Source organism: Chrysochloris asiatica, unplaced genomic scaffold (genome assembly GCF_000296735.1).
Source record: "Chrysochloris asiatica unplaced genomic scaffold, ChrAsi1.0 scaffold00204, whole genome shotgun sequence".
NCBI lineage: Eukaryota > Metazoa > Chordata > Mammalia > Afrosoricida > Chrysochloridae > Chrysochloris > Chrysochloris asiatica.
This window is the reverse complement of record NW_006408722.1, coordinates 1,744,192-1,761,925: the sequence shown is the minus strand read 5'-3', so window position 1 is coordinate 1,761,925 and position 17,734 is coordinate 1,744,192. Positions and strand designations below refer to the sequence as shown.

At 38.5% G+C, this 17,734-nt stretch overlaps 1 protein-coding gene across 1 annotated transcript in view; it reads left to right on the top strand.

Annotated features, from left to right (window-relative positions):
- The window catches only part of NETO2 (neuropilin (NRP) and tolloid (TLL)-like 2), a 171,824-nt gene that overhangs the window by 38,790 nt on the left and 115,300 nt on the right, over positions 1-17,734 (top strand). The window contains 1 exon segment of the mRNA XM_006878339.1: positions 14,066-14,294. Within this exon segment, the coding sequence (XP_006878401.1) occupies positions 14,066-14,294 (229 nt within the window).

The window sequence follows — 17,734 nt, the reverse complement described above, 5'->3', positions numbered from 1 at the left end:
TCATTTGTCTCAGATATTTTATCTTTTTTCTGGACATGTGCCGATATGGTCATCTGCTTTTGCATCTTGGACATGTTTAATGTTTATCTGTGGCCCTAATAGTTTATTAAGTATGTGTTTTGGTAATTTTTTATGTTTTCTGATTACCTCCAGGAAGATGTGATCAGGATGTGGTCTTCCCTTTCCATTCTCCTTATTGCTTAACTCAGAGTAACTTTTTTGGGCCTCAGTTGTGCCTGGGCTTTGGCAGCGGGCTGTTTTGGCCTCGGGCGTGTGGGTTGAGGCTAGGGCGGGCAGTTTGGGCCTCTGGGGGCCTAGGCGTCAGTGACCGGACAGCAGGAGGGTTGGTCCTCGGGCGGGTGATTTCTGCTTCAGGGGGCCTGGGTATCAGCAGCTGGGCATCAGGCGGCTTGGGCCTCAGCAGGTGGGTTGGGCAGATTGGGCCTTGGGGACTGGACTCAGGGCGAGCTGGGTATCAGGGGCACTGGGCCTTAGCGACCGAGCTTCGCGGCGGGTTGGGCCTTGGGGGCCCTGGAACTTAGCGGGTTGGCAAAGGGCTGGTCCTGGCTTCGCCAGTAGAGGGCTGAGGGTAATGGCTGCAGGGAGGTAGTGTCTGTATTTGATGATGTAAAATATGCCTCTCTCAATTTCTCTGTACCGTGGGTACCCCGAATTTCCTGATATCCGCGCCGATATTCCTCTCTATTTGTTCGGCTTTTCTCTGGAAATGTAGTCTTCTAAGTGGGGCTGTTCTAGCCCTGCATTCCAAGGTCTGCAGTGGGCAGAGGCACTCGTCGGCACGGGCGCGGAAGCGGGAGCAGCGTGCAGGCAGGCAAAAGCTCAAAATGCCTGTAATTCCTCAGTAATTTGATCTTTTAATAAATCGAGTTCAGAATGTTGAAATATAAGAGCTTATGTTTGTTCAAAGGCTGTCTGTCTGCTAGACAGAGGTTTCCTATGTGCGATTCCTCCCCTTTTCCCCGAGACTACCCTACCTGAGCTGCCTGGTCAGGGAAGAGCCGGAAGTCCCCAATCTTAATCTTGCCCTGTAGCTTTTAATGAGGGTGTTATTCAGTTTCCATACATTTGACTTAATTTCTTTAGTCTTTCCTATTGTTGTTTTCTAATTTTATAGCATTATTTCTTAAGAAGATTCTTTGCAGTGTTTTGATGTTTGTAAATTTATGGAGACTTGTTTAGTAGCCTAACACACGGTCTGTTCTGGAGAATGTTCTATGTGCACTGTAAATGAATGTGTATCATGCTGTTTTTGCGTTGAATTCTCTGTACACATCTATGAGGTCAAGTTGGTTGATGGTGTTGTTTAGTTCCTTTGTCTTTGTTGAGTTTCTTTTCAGGTTGTTCTATCCTTTTTCAAAAGTGGTGCATTAAAATCTCCCTCTACTATTGTCTATTTCTTTCTTCAATTATATTGTTTCCTTTATATATTTTAGATCTCTTGCATTGGGATTGTAGATATTTATTATAGTTATGTCATCTTGTTCACCTGACCCTTTAATCATGAGATAATGTCCTTCTTTATCTCTTATGCTGGTTTTTGCCTTAAAGTTTATTTTTAACAGAGATTAGTATTGCCACTCCTGTTTGATTTTTATTGCAGGTAGCTTGGCATATTTTTTCCCATCCATTAACTTTTTTTTTAGTTTTTATTGTGAATTGAATGATAGTTTCATGGGAGAACATTGATTTTACACTCATCATATTGCAATGATACAGTAGTTTTTTGTTTTTTTTTAAGGTTTTTATTGTGGATTGATTGAGTGAAAGTTTACAGGGCACATCATCAGTTTCACATTCAACCATTCATATAAATTGTTTCATTACATTGATTATAATCCCCTCCATATATCATCAGTTAACAGTGTTTCTCTCTACCCTCTTTAGCTTTTTTTTTTTTCTTGGAGGGTGGGGAGAAACTTTTCCTTTTTGGAGTTTACAGTCTCGGCTTCTAGGTAAGGTTTGTACATTTATCTGTGGATATCCAGGGCTCATGTATGAGATTACTAGCAAGCATACTGAATAATCAGATGAGGGTCCATCCCTTAACTTTTAATCTGTTTTTGTCTTTGTGTGTTGCTTGCAGACAGCATATTGAAGGATCTTGTTTTCTTACCCATTCTCCCACTCAGTGTCTCTTTACTGGTGCATTTAATCTGTTGATGTTCAGTGTAATTATTGATAGGTATGGTTAAATTGCTGTGATTATGTTGTGTTTTTTATGGTGCTGCTGGTTTCTTTGTTCTGCATGCCTTTCAGTGTTTAGTTCCTATTTTTTGTGTTCTTTCTTATCCGTTTCTTCATAGTTTTAATATTTCCATGTTTATCTTGGATTTTCATTTCCTTGGTATGTTGCACAGTATTAATTTTCATGGCAGTTAACCTATATTCTATTAACTTTTCCTCCATTTAAAAATTTGTTTTATCCTGAAATCTACTTGACTGCCTCATCACCTGATCTCTGTTCCTATGTTTTCTCCTCTCACATTGCAGTTGTTTGGCTCGTAGTCTGACCTGTAGGTCCTCTGAATTTGTTCTTACAGTTTTGTTCTGTTCTGGACTCCTCTATCTGCTGACTGTGCTCCCGTGGTGTTGCCATATCTGTCAATTTCTGGTTGTTATCTGTTATTGTTGGTTTTCAGTCCAAAGAACTCCCATTAGAATGTTTGAAGTGCTGGGTTGGCTTTGACAAAGTCCCTTAGCTTCTTTTTACCCCAGAATGTTTTGATTGCACTGTTGTATTTGCTTGATAGCATTGTTGGGTAGACATTTCTTGCTTGGCAGTTTTTTTCTTTCAGGGTTTTATATGTGTCTCCCCATTACCTTCTTGCCTGCATGGTTTCTGCTGAGAAATCAGAGCTTAATCTGGTTTGCTTGCCTTTGTAAGTAACACTTCTCTTTTCTCTAGCTGCTTTCAGGATTCTCTCCTTGGCTTTGATTTTGGAGAGCTTGATTATGATATGTGTTGGTGATTTTCTTTTGGGGTCTATCCTTCCTAGGGTTCGTTTAGTTTCTTGAATGCTTATCTTCTCATCTCTCAGGATGTTAGGGAAATCTTCTTCCAGCAGTTCTTTAGTTATCTATCTTCTCTGTGGTCTTCTAAGATCCCTACTGTTCTGGGACTCAGATAGTTCTCAGAGTATTCCTCTACATGTTGTCTCACATGAATTTTAGACTTTCTTCAGATATTTTTATTTTTTCTGCTCTATCTATCTTAGCGGTATTGAAAGATTTGTTTTTAAGCTCGTTGGTTCTGGCTTCCATCTCTTCATTATACTCCTTTGCCCTATCAGTGTGTTGTCCATTTCTGATACTTTTATTATTAATTGTTTGGACCTCTTTTTGCAGATTTTGAATTGTTTCCAGTTTTCTGTCTTATATGATTGTTCCTGTAGCACTTTCCTGATTTCTTCCTCATTTTTCTCAACCCCTCTGTAGAGTGTTTGGATGCACTTCAATATCATACTCTGGAATTCCTTCACAGGCAGTTCCAAAGCCTTCCCTCCTTTCAATGGGAATTCTGGGTCTGCCTGTAGCTCATTTGATTCAGCTACTGTATCTTGTTTGTGAACAGGAGCTGAGATCTTCAGTTGCTTTGGGGGCATTTTCAGTAAATGTATTTTCAATAATTAGGTGAAATGTATGTTGCTGTATTATTACGCTTTCTGATTGCCTCCTCGTAGATGTGATCAAGAGATAGGCTTTTCTTTTCACTTCTCTTGTTATTCAACTCAGTGTAACTTTAGCAAGTGTTGGCTATCTGTGTAGTGTATAGCAACTGGTATTGACTCTTGCCCAGATAGTGGAATTTTATAGGGTGTGATTGTACCTTAGCTGTATGGCTGCAATTGCTGTCTCTTCTTGGGTAACGTAGGGAGAGAAAGAACCCACCCACCTTAAGGTAAATGGAGGGTTTCTCCTAGTGGGAAATAGCTCACAGCTGAGCAGATATGTCTGCGTGCTCAGTAGAACCCTCGGAGGAGGTTATGTACACTCACTCAGGCAACCCCTCTAGTCACCAAGTGGAGATGTGCAGACAGATTAATGAGGGAATGAAAGATTGTTCGCACCTTTGTCTCTAACAATTGGTCAGGTCTCTGTGATGGGATTTCCGCCCTCCAGACAAAATAATTTTGAAAAAAGAACAAAGATGTAAGACTCACTACGTGATTTCAAGATAGTGTAAACCTGTAGAAATGAAGACATTGTAGTATTGACAAAAGGACAGATGCATAAATGAGTGGAACAGAATAAAGTATCCAGAAATAAAGATACGTGTTTGGATAACTGTTTTTGACAAAGGCAGTTCAGTGGAAAAAGAAGTCTTTTCAACAAATGGCATATCAAAAACAATGACCTTGACTCATACCTGATACTTTATACAAAACTTAAAATGATAAAACTTTGAAAAGCAAATAGATGTGAAAATCCATTATGATTTTGAATTTGGCAAAGAATTTTCAGATAGGACAGTTTATAAAAGAAAAATTTATCATTTGGACTTGAATAAAGTTAAAATATTATGCTCTGTGAAAGACACTGTCAGATGGGGGGAAAAAGGTACATAGTGGGAGAAAGTGTTTATAAATCACCTGTTTCTCAAAGGCTGTCTCTCCCCCCCCCCCCAAAAGAAAAAACAAACTCAAAGCTGTAAAGCATAGATACGAAGTTTGAGGTACAGTGAGACTGAATTATTGAGAGTAGAAAAACGAGAATGGAAATGATGAGAGCGCTGACACGGCTGAATAATGTTACCAGTGCCACTGCCTATTAGTGTAGGAATTGTGGAATAGGAGCTTTTTGTGCTGTGTAAGCTTTTGCAAAGTATGTAATAAAATATTATTGAAGAATCATATAGGGCATGTGATGTAGTTTAAAAATAGGTCAGGGTTACAAGCTAGCTCAGCCCAACTGTTACAAAGGCTGTGTGTGTTACATTCAAGAGCAGAATCTTGTGAGAACAGGGAGAGTCTTCTGGGAACATAAAAGCAATATTTATAGTGCATTCTGGTACTCAGAATTTTAAGACAATGACCCACACCTTTCTGTAATTCCCTTTCAACAGGAGATACAAGACCAAGTGAACTTTAAGAAAGAATGATCATTTGCGTTGTGCTAATCAGGAGCTCAGTGATGAGGCTTAAAAGGAACACAGCTTTTTCTGGCAAAAGAGTTAACAAAGCATTAGTTGTATTTGACACAAGAGAAATTCTGTTGCTGACTTTGAAGATGGAGGGTCCATGTGGCAAGAAATGCTGGTAGTCTCTAGGAGATGAGAGCAGACCCTGGCTGGCAGCAAGTAAGGAAACGGGAACCTCAAGTCTTACATCCCCAGATTCTTCCCAGAGCCTCATGAGACAGGAAGGCAGCCTGATTGTTGCCTGAACTGACTAGGAATAAGAGCCTGTGGATCTACTTCAGAAAATCAGCCAGTGAAAACCCTACACAATAGTCCAGGCCAGTCTGCATGGGGTTGTTGTGAGTGGGGCAGCTGGCAACAACAAACTGAACAGAAGCCAGCCACACCATGCTGTACTTCTGATGTACGAGATTGTGAGCTAATAGATGGGTGTTGTTTGGAAAGAAAACCGTGAACCCAATTTTAAAATGCGCAGAAAATTTGAACAGACAATACTGAAGATTTACTCATTACAGAAATTTGAATTAAAATCATGGTTAGATGACACTGTATCTTCCATTGTTTTTTGTTGCTGTTAAATCAGCTCTAACACATGGTGATCCCATGTACTAGAGAACAAATTGTTCGTTGGTATGCTCAAGCCCATTATGGATGCCACTATGTAATTTTTGTACTCTAACCGAGGGGATCCATTTTCCAGCACTTTGGTGGGCAGTATTCTGCAGGAGCTCTGGTAGCATAGTGGTTACGAATCGGGCTGCTAACCTCAAGATCGGCAGTTCGAAACTACCAGCAGTTCCGCAGGAGAAAGATGAGGCATTCTGCTCCTGTAAAGATTTATAGCCTCAGAAACCCTGTGCAGGGTCACTATGAGTTGGAACCGACTCCACGGTAGTTAGCAACAACATTCTGTTGTAAGCCATAGGGTTTTCATATAATCAAAGAAGTGACAATGTCATGTGCTGGGATTGATGCAGAGCACCTGAAACTTACATGCATATATGATGGGAATGTAAAACAGTATAATGTGTCTGGAAAATAGCTTGCTGGTTCCCTTTATATAAAGTTAGCACATGACTCAACTGTCTCCTAGGTTTATGCCCAGGAGAAATTAGAACTTGTTCTCATAAGCAGCTGTTAAGTGAATGTTTATAGCAGCTTTATTCGTAATAACCAAAAACTGTAAGCAAATATTCCTCAAAAGTTAAAAAAATAAACTGCAGTGTATCCATTTAGGAATCCTGGTGTGGTGATGTACAAAAAGCACAGGACTACTTACCAAAAGGTTGGCTGTTCAAACTCACCACCTGCTCCTAGGAATCCCTATACAGGGTCACTATGAGTTGGAACTAACTTGATGACACTTAACAGCAACATAATTCAAGCAAAGGAGGAGTAGATTAAGCAATTAAAAGCTGGGAACTATTGATACATGCAATATCATGTATGTAATGGCACCAGAAGATAAGCACCAGACTACGAACTATAAGATCGATGGCTTGAGCCTACCCGATGCGCCAAAGAGAAAAGATGAGGTTTTCTGCTCCCACAGATAGTTAAAGCCTTACAAACCCTATATGGGGCTGCTATGAGTTGGACTGATTCGTTGGCACTTAAAACAATAATAATGGGAGTCCTGGTGTGGCACTGTAGGATAAGCACCAGACTGCTAACCACAAAGTAGGTGATTAAAACCCCCCATGCCACTCCATGGGAACCGTATACAGGTCACTATGAGTTATAACTGTCTTGATAGCACTTAACGACAACAGAATTGCCAGTGGATATACTAAGTGAAAATCCAGTCAAAAGACTATAATGCTATGTGATAGAATTTGTATGAAGATCTGAAAAAGGTTAGTAAGAGAATAGATCAGTGGTTGCTAGGACTCTAGATTGGAGGGGAATCTTGGCTGAAAAGCAACACAAGATTTTGAGGAAAGGGTAATGGAAGTATGCTATATCTTGATTGTGGTGGTTGTCACATCTTTATCAAGAATTTTACTGTACTTGAATTTAAATTATGAACAGGGAAAAAAAACCTCAGCAGCCAAAAGCTCCATTTAAAAAGTTAAAAAGACAAAGCACAGGAAGTGAGAAGATTTTTGCAGACATATACTGTCAAGAATTTAATCCAGGCTATGTTAATAACTCATGGAACAGAAAAAAGGGTTGAACTTTTGATGTGGTGCTGTGGGATCAGCTCTGGACTATGAACTACAAGGTCTACAGTTCTAACCTACCAGCTGTTTGGAAACCCTATATAGGTATAGGGTCACTATGAGTCAAAACTGTTTCAGCGGCACTTCACAACATTCCTAATAGGACTTTTGATGTAATGCTGTAGGATCAGCACTGAACTGTGAACCACAGGGGTCGACCGTTCAAACCTACCAGATGCTCCTGAACTGGACTGAGTTGAATGTAGAGGAGAATCTGAATAGGTGAATATATGTAGATCACCCTGTGTGCTCCACTCAGTTTAGTTATGTATGCAGACTGATACAGAGTCTCTCCCCCCATCTATTTAAAAAAAAAAAAAAAAGGTAGCCTCATATTTGGCACAATACAAAGATCCCTGATGGTAGTTAAGCATGTGACTGCTGAACCCACTCAGCAGTTTTGCAGAAGAATGATATGACAACCTGCAACCTGGTGATCTCCTGAAAAGATCACAGCCAGCACATGAGTGTTGTTGACATGAGTCAGCATCTACGCCATGGCAACTAACAATACTTTGCATCTTGGTCAGTCCTCCCACTAAACAGAGAACTAACTCATGTTGTTCTCTTGTCAGTATTTCATTATGACTCAACCATTTATCCTTTTGTCAGACCTTCAGGTGGTTTTTCTTTTTCTTATTTTTATTCTTGTCACTACTAAAAGTAGAGAGGACTACTGATAAGCACTTTGCTGCTAACTGCAAGGTTGATGGTGCAAACCCACCAACTGCTCCTCGGAAACACTATATAGGATCCCTGTGTGTTGGCACCAACTCAATGGCACTTAACAACAACAACTGCAGAGAACTTCATTGGATACAAATCTCTGATAAATCTGGAGAATAGTATATTATGATAAATATCTAAAAGAAGTACTGCTGGATCAAAGGTTTATACATTTCAAATGTTTGTTAGTTACTATCACGTTACCTTCCAAAACATTTTAACAAGGCATTCTACTATAGATGTTAGAGAGCTGCTTTCCCTCCACATTCTAATGATCCTCCCTACTGACGTAATTGGACATTTATTTTGAACATCATACATTGACTAACAGTTACTAACTAGTAACTAGTTTGAACATCTCTATGTTAAGAGTTTCACTTTAGAAATATAAACTATTAGTTAATGGATGCTCTTCAAGACAAATATCCATTAATATATAAACAAAAAAGTTGTGGTGTTGGTGTTGAAAAGTTAAATGTTTTTGTTTATTTTTATCACTGGCCTTTCCATAATCATACCAGTTTTCTGGAGAATTTAACTTTTTTTGGAGTCTTCAAGGGCTCCAATAAATAACCACTTTTAAGAGCCACTTGACATGCTCTGGTAAACTTGAGGATGTCCATATTCTACAACCTAGCAAATTTTCTTCTAGAATATACCCAAATGTAATACTCATATGTGCATAATGAGAATACAAGAATGTTTGCAGTGATACTATTATGTGTGTGCATGATAAAGTATATATAACAAAACATTGATTCACTATTTTAACTATTTTTAAGTGTGCAAATCAGTGACATTAATTTACCATGTTATGCAACCCGTCCATACTATCCATTCCAAATGTTTTTCAACACTAAATAGAAACTCATTACTTTCTAAGAAACTCTTATTAAGTGCTGTAGAGTTGATTCTGACTCACAGTGACCCTGTATAGGGTTTCCAAGGAGCAGCTGGTAAATTTGAACTTTTTTTTCTTTGTGGATTAATAATACTCCATGGTATACACACACACACACTGCAAATATGTAAAGTTAATTGATTGATTTTAAAATGCTTTATTAGCACTTAGTATGTCCCAAGAATCCTTCTCTGTGAATGTTGTTGTGATTAAGTACCGTCAAGTCAATCCCTACTCACAGCAACTTTATGCAAAACAGAAGGAAACACTGCCCAGTCCTGCACTGTCCTCACAGTTGTTACACTTGAGCCCATTGCTGCCGTCACTGTGTCAGTCCATCTTGTGGGGATCTTTCTCTTTTTCACTGACTCTCTACTTTACCTAACATGATGTCCTTCTTCATAGACTTCAGATCCTGATATATGTCTGAAGTCTTGTTATATATGTCCTGATATGAAAGAAGAAGTCTCACCATCCTGGCTTCCAAAGCGTATTCTAGTTGTACTCAGATTGGTTTGTTCTTCTAGCAGTCCATGGTACTTTTAATACACTTCTCTAACACCATAATCAAATGCATCAGTTCTTCTACCATCTTCTTTATTCACTGTCCAACTTTCCCATGCATAGGAGACTATTGAAAATACCATGGCTTTGGTCAGAGGCACTTTAGTCCTCAAATGTTTGTTCTTGAACATTTTAAATAGGTCTTGTGCAACAGTATGTCTTTTTATTTCATATTGTTGATTGTGGATCCAAGCAAAATGAAGTCTGACCACTTGAATCATTTCTCCACTTACGATGTTCTTTATTGGTCTAGTGGTGAGGATTTTTGTTTTCTTTACGTTGGGGTACACCTCATACTGAGGACTGGTCTTTGATTTTCATTAATAAGTATTTTAAGTCCTCTTCATTTTCAGCAAACAACTTCGTATCATCTGCATATTGCAGGTTATTAATGAGTCTTCCTCTAAACCCAATGCCATGTTTTTCATATACTCCAGTTTTTCCAATTATTTGCTCAGCATACAGAGTGAATAAGTATGGTGAAATAATATAACCCTGGTGCACATCATTCCTGATTTTAAACTATTTGGTGTTCCCTTGTTCTGTTCAAACTGCCTCTTGGTGTTTGTACAGGTTCCTCATGAGCACAATTAAGTGTTCTGAAATACTCATTCACTGAACTGTTGTCCACAGCTTGTCATGATCCATACAGTCGAAAGCCTTTGCATAGTCAATAAATCACAGGCAAACATCTTTCTGGCGCCCTGGTGTTGTGGGCTAATGTACTAGACTGCAAAGTCAGTTTGAACTGCAAGATTCAAGCTCACCAGCTACTCCTTGGAAACACTATACAGAGTTGCTATGAGTCAGAACTGACTCAACAGCACTTAACAACAACAAATATATTTCTGGTATTCTCTGCTTTCAGCCAAGATCAGTCTGATGTCAGCAGTGATCCCTCTTTCCTGTCCTCGTCTTAACACAGCATAGACCTCTAGCACTTCCCTGTCAATGTACTATTGCAGCCATTTTTGAATTGTTTTTAGCAAAATTTTACTTGCATGTGATATTAATGATATTGTCTGATGATTTCTGCATTACGTTGGATCACCTCTCTTTGAAATAACATAAATATGATGTCTTCCAACCCCACTTCTCGGAAACCCTATATAAGGTCACTCTGAATTAGAACTGACTTGATGACACACAGTAGCTACAACATCATCCTCTGAGTCCTATTTAATAGATTTCTCAATTTGGAAACTCAGTGAGATCACTTGATATGGGAGATTCTGTTTGTGTGATTGATTCCCTGGTAAAGTTGTGAGGTCATTCATTCAAGAAATGATGAATGAGTGTGAGTTGTTGTAGATGCCTGACCACCATGATGAAGACGGCTGTCAAGGTCACCACTCTCACTGAGCTGATGCATGTAGGGCTACATTTTGGTTATCCATTCATCTGTTGATAGACAGTGAGGTTGTTTCCACCTATTGGTGGTTCAAACCCACCAGTTGCTCCTCAGAAACCATATACAGGGTCACTATGAGTCAGAACTGACTCAGTGGCACTTAATGTCTTTCTCAGATGTTTATTTACAAATGTTCAGTGTTAGGACTTATTGGTCATAACAGCATAAATTAGGCTTATCAAAACAAAAAGGTATTTGACTTATATCAGAACTGACTTATGACTGAGTCGTTGAAGCAGAATTCTGTCCTAAGTCAGGGGCCATCTGTGCACTAACAGTGGTACTGCTTGGTCATGATACTTAATATGTTTAACTTTTGAAGGAACTGATCAGCTATTGTTTCACAGTAGCTGTACCATCAGCAATAGAGGAAGATTCCAGTCACTCCACATCCTCACCAACAATTGTTATTTTCATTTTTCTGATAATAGTCATTGAATGACTTTTAATGGAAGAAACAACTGTAGTAGTAGTGATACTTGCTGCCATGAAGCTAAGGTTATATAACTGATAGGGAAATTAATGCAAATAGATGGTTTATTTAAGACATCGCTTCTATGTTAAGAATTATGTTAAAGAAGATTTTGTGAAATGGACATTTTATTACCAATTTTCTACTGTTCTCATGGTCCTTTCAAATAAACCATTATTTGGTCAAAAAGTAATTCTTTGAGCTAAATTTTTTGCTACCAAGGTATTTTAAAGGGGGAAAAAAAAAAATCCCATATGCTATGAACAACTAGAGCCAAAAAGTGAAGTAGGAGTGTATAGGGCTACCTAGAAAATGAAAGGAACATACATTACAATCAGACCAGCCTGGGTTCTAGTTCTGACCCTAGGCAAGTTCCTTCATCTCTGTCTTAATAGTACTTCTGTATATGTGTTGTTAGGTGCTGTCAAGTCAATATTCAACTCACAGCAACCCCAGAATACAATTGCCCTGTTGGGTTTTTCTAGACCATAATTTATAGGAGCAGGTAGCTGGGATTTTCTCCAGTGAAACTGCTATGTAAATTTGAACCACCAACTTTTCAGTTAGCAGCCAAATGCTTGACCATTGTATCACCAGTCTCCCTACTTATGATGAATAATGACACCTACTTCATTAGTATATTCTAAAGATTCATGCTAACAGTCTTTCCAAGTCCACAATCTAAAGAAAAGTAAGCAATCTTCAAACACAAATGGGCCATACATATATTTTCAAATAGCTTAGTGCATTCCAGATAGCAGGGTGCCTGGAAATTTTTAAGAAAGAGGATGCAGAATACAAATAAAATACTAAGAAGGTTTACTTTGATGATGATGTTGTTTGGTGCCATCGAGTCAGTACCGACTCATAGTGACCCTGTGCACAACAGAATGAAACACTACCCGCTCCTGGGCCAACCTCACAATTGTTGCCACGCTTGAGCCCATTGATGCTGCCACTTTGCCAGCCCATCTGGGGGTCTTCCTCTTTTTCTCTGACCCTCCACCTTACCAAACATGATATCCTTCTCCAGTGACTGGTCCCTCATGACAATATTTCCATGTATGAGAGATGAAGTTTGGCCATCCTGGTCTCCAAAGAGCACTCTGGCTGCACTTCTTCCAACACCGGTCTGTTGGCTCTTTTGGCAACCCATGGCACTTTCAATATTCTCCTCCAACACCATAACTCAAAGGCATCAATTCTTCTATGGTCTTCCTTCTGCTGTCCAGCATTCGCATGCATGTGAACTTATTGAAAATACCAGGGTTTGGGTCAGGTGCACCTTAGTCTTCAAGCTGGTATCTTTGCTCTTCAACACTTTAAAAAGATTTTGTGCAGTAGATTTGCCTAATGATTTCTTGATGGCTATTTCCATGAGTGTTGATAGTTGATCCAAGAAAAATGAAGTCTTTGGCAACTTCAATGTTTTCTCCATTGATTGTTGTTGTTAAGTGCCATCGAGTCGGTTCCGACCCATAGCGACCCTGAACAGGGTTTCCGAGACTGGAAATCTTTATGGGAGCAGAGAGCCTCATCTTTCTCCTGCGGAGCAGCTGGTAGTTTCGAATTGCTGACCTTGCGGCTTGCAGCCCGATTGTCCATTGATACTATAGTTCAAATCTTTCTGAAGATGTTGAGTTCTATACTTGTAGGATAAAATATTGAAACAATTCAAATGTGCCACAGTAGGATTATGTGTAAATAAATGATAGGATATCATATGAATGGTTTTGAAATGTATTGAATAAGATAGAAAAAAAATATTTTTATGTATTAAAGAAAAAGTAGGTAAATGTTTTATAGCAGTTCAGGAGCAGAGAACCCTGGGACCATAAAGGGAGAAGAGCGGGAACGAAGTATGGGACCATATTCAGAGAAGCAACGAGGGCGGAGATGATGATGTGGAGAGATGGAGCCCCTGGGGACTCTAGACTCATGGAGGGAGAGGGGCTGTGTGCTGTCGGCCAGGCGCCAGGTTTGCAGGGCATGCAGGGTTTGAATGACTGCATATTCCTGTGTGTTTTGGTGTACATCCAAAAAAAACCCCAGAGGGAATAGAAGCAAATGCTGTTGAATGATGATGCATGGAGGGATTGTAATATTGCAATGAAACGAAATATAATAGGATGAGTATAGAGCTGATGTTCTCCCATGTAAACTATCACTCAATTCACAAAAAGTTTAAAAAAAAAGAAAAAGTAGGATGTATATATTTTTTGTATCTTATACAAATTGAACTTAAATTTCAAAAAGTGAACAAAATCTGATCGCCTCAATGATGGTTATAATAATAGTAGAATTGTATGTGATTCTTTTATTTTCCCAATCTGTCAGTACCATGACATTGCTTTTATAATGAGAAAATATGTAAGGCAGTTATCCATCACTAAGCAGAAAATTTCTTCTCTTTATGTACAAAACACAAATTATTGAATCAAAGAAATAGACCACTGATCTTCAGCATTACTACTTAGGCATTTTATGTTCAGCATTTGTCTATTATGTTTTTCTCTCATCTGTCGTATCCCAGTTTACCACGTTGACTGGATAAAAGAAAAATTCAAATGAATGTTTGCTTTTAATAATCATTTTTGTCTTAATGTTACAGATTTATTTGAGGTTCCTTGATTATCAAATGGAGCACTCAAATGAATGCAAAAGAAACTTCGTTGCAGTCTATGATGGAAGCAGTTCCATTGAAAATCTGAAAGCTAAGTTTTGCAGCACCGTGGCCAATGACGTGATGCTTAAAACTGGAATTGGAGTAATACGGATGTGGGCAGATGAAGGTAGTCGGCTTAGCAGGTTTAGAATGCTCTTTACTTCCTTTGTGGAACGTAAGTAAATTCCATAGCATTCAGGCATTTTACATAGTAGTCATTCATTCAGAATACAAGTATAGAACATTAGTTTTTACTGAAGATTATAGTTGTCATAAGGAGCACAGTGGTTAAAAGGCATGGTTGCAAATGGAAAGGTTGACAGTTAGAACACACCAGCCACTCCACAGAAAACTGACATGGCAGTCTGCTTCCATAAAGATTTGTAGCTTTGGGAACCCTATAGGACAGTTGTCTCTGTCCTGCAGGGTTGATGTGAGTCACAATTGGCTTGACTGAGTGGGTTGGGATTATTTTTTTGTTCCTATGGAGCCCTGGTAGTGTAGTGGTTACAAGTTGGGCTGTTAAATACAGTTCAGTAGTTCAAATCTACCAGCTGCTTCTTGGAATAAACAAGTATTTGTTTTGTGAATTGTACTTATTGAAAATACAGATTGTATTACCTAAGCTTTGACAAGAGACTGCTTTCAAAAATCATCATTGTGTTTTTTACTTGATTTTGAATAGCCTGTAACTTAAATGTACATTTGGGAAGGGTTGTTTGGCCTCTAATTGGCCCTTTACTCAGGTTTATTCCCTATATGAGGAAAATTATTGACTGCATATATTTGAGTGTGTAAATGTTCACATCACATATATTCCAAAAGTAAATGGTATGTTTTCTCTTTTGTCGTGAGAGAAACGAATACATTTTATATGTCCTGACTAATAATGAAGAAGGCATAATGGCAAGCTTTATAATTTATACAAATGCAAAGTTTATAAATACGAAGATGCCAGCAATGAGATGTTTTCATAAGAAATTTAGGGATTAATTTTTTCTTTCACTGATAACGTCAAGATATTATATTATTAGATCATAGATTATATGTTAAAATGTTAAAATTATGACTGTATGACCACACGTATACTCTATTATAGCTAAATTCTTCTTATGATTTTAATGCTGGTTCAGGCAACCTTGCATTTATTTGACATTTATCATACAAGGTACTATGTCCAAATGATGATGGTACAAAAAGTGGATAAAACGGTGCTTTCCTTAAAAGACTAAAGGTCACTGAAGTTAGGTGGCAAAAATGCAAATATAACGCCATTATTGGATTGACTACTGTAAAGACCATTTGAGACATAAAACAAAGTGCTCTCCTGTTAAATATCCAAGTGATTTCTGGCGAATAGCACCAGTTTTGGAGCAAGTGGTCCTTCAGTTGATCCTGAGGATAGATTTTACAAGATGGGAATGTTAATTGAGGTTATTATTCCAAACAGATTAATGAAATGAATAAAGGAATAGAGCTAGACCAAATTTGGGCCACAGTTTCTTGGAAAGAACTGTCAAGAAAGGTAGATTAAAGCCATTATATAAAATATTTTAAATTAAAGGTTAGTTTTAGAATTTAATTTATAGACTTTGCAGGGTTTTGTACTATAAAATGAGGCAGGGAGGCCAGTTAGGAGACCTCTTGAATAGATAAGGTAAGAGATACCATGAAGGTATGAACCAAAGCAATGCCAATGAGGATAAAGAAGAGAGAGAATCAATAGGATTGTGACTAGTTGAGAAAGAAAAGTAAAGAAGAATGAGACAAGAAAACCTACAGTTTCAACAGGGAAAGTTTTAGGCTGTATTGAACATAGTAGTAAGTTCCCCAGCCAGCTGGAAGTCTCCAAACCTCAGCAATGGTATTTTCTGTGAGTAATCATACTTAGGTTTCTCATTAACCTGAGTTTTCAGAAATTAACAAAATTGAAACAAATCATATACATATAGACTGTTTCGCCATTTCCAATAACTCTAAATCAGCGCTATATAGAAAGATATGAAAGCCAAACTTGCCCAGTTATTGAGCCCTCCGTCTAGGAGTTGCCAGCCTCTCCCTGATACCCCTCGCTTCCCGATGCTCAATGTCAACTTCTGTGGGCCATTTCCACTGAATCATGTAATATGTCCACTCTCTAGAACCTCAACTCTTTCCACCCCTTTGCTGAGACTGCTGGGACTGAGGAATTATATCCATATAAGAATTTAACAGAAAAACGGACAAAGAAAGTAAAAGTTCACCATAAATGACATCATAGCCCAAACTAGGCATGGTGACCTGCTCTTATCAGTTGGTGGTGGTGGTTTTGGGCTGTGGAGTCAGAACCAACTCATAGCAACCCTGTACAGGGTTCCTGAGGCTGTAAATCTTTACGGGAGCAGAAAGCCTCATCTTTCTCCCACAGAACAGCTAGTAGTTTCGAACTGCTGACCTTAAGGTTCGCAGCCTGATTCGTAACCACTACGCTGTTAGGGAATGGAAAAAACCAAGGTCCCAGATGCCAACCAGAGGCTAAATTTGTAAGCAGGACCTTCTGAAGACAGCAGCTCAGGCCTGCCTTGTTAACTTTTTTCTGCAGATATATCTGGCTAAATGAAATATATTAATAAAATTCACCTTCTTATTGTAGTACTTGTTGTTGTTAAGTGCCACCAAATCAGCTCTGACCCATAGTGACCCTGTATAGGGTTTCCAAGCAGCTGGTGAACTGCCAACCTTGTAGTTCGAACAGACTTTGCAATCCAGCACTTTAACTCATAGCGCCACACCAGGACTCCTTTATAGTGCCTACTAACTCCATTATATTTATTTTAGACAGCCCTTGTGTAAACCTTATATAAGAAAGTCTCTAATATCTGTTGTTTAAGGTATTTTACATATATGTTTGTCCAAGATTTCTCCATTAGTATAATTCTCATCGTTAAACAGGTGAAACGTTTCCCTCAAGTGATATTTTCAATACTAACTAACCTTAAATCTAACACTGTGCTATAAGGCTTCAATAGACTTGTCCCAAACGTACCTTTATCACCTAAGAAGAAGAAAATACCACCTTCACTCCTCAAAAGGACCCATAAGGGATAAAAAATGTTTTCTAGGGTTCCCCCTCTTTTCCATACCTTTTTATCACTTGAATTCTAAAAACTACAAACTGGGAAGTAATCTGCTTTGGGTCAGTTTTACAATTGCTTTAAACCAGTTGCCTTAATCACTTCGTGATTGACCTTTGATTTTAAAGGAAAATATACAACTAGGGGGTTATTCATGTTGTTAAACTGACCGTATTCTCTCAAGGCCCTGTGAAAGTACAGTAACATTTTAATGAGGAATAAATGTAACTTCTTTTTAGAGGTCTCGGGTCAGCCTCTAAAAAGAATGCTAAAAAATGTCTTCTAACAAAGTTTGGAGAGCCAAAGAAAATGTATGCCTCTGATGTAGAAGGTGTCACATTAAAGAATTTAAAATTTAAAATAGCAAGTATGTATACGGTTGGCTTTCTTTTTTTTAAGGTTTTTATTGTAGATTGAGTGAAAGTTTACAGGGCACATCATCAGTTTCACATTCAACCATTCATATGACTTGTTTCATTACATTGATTATAATCCCCTCCAT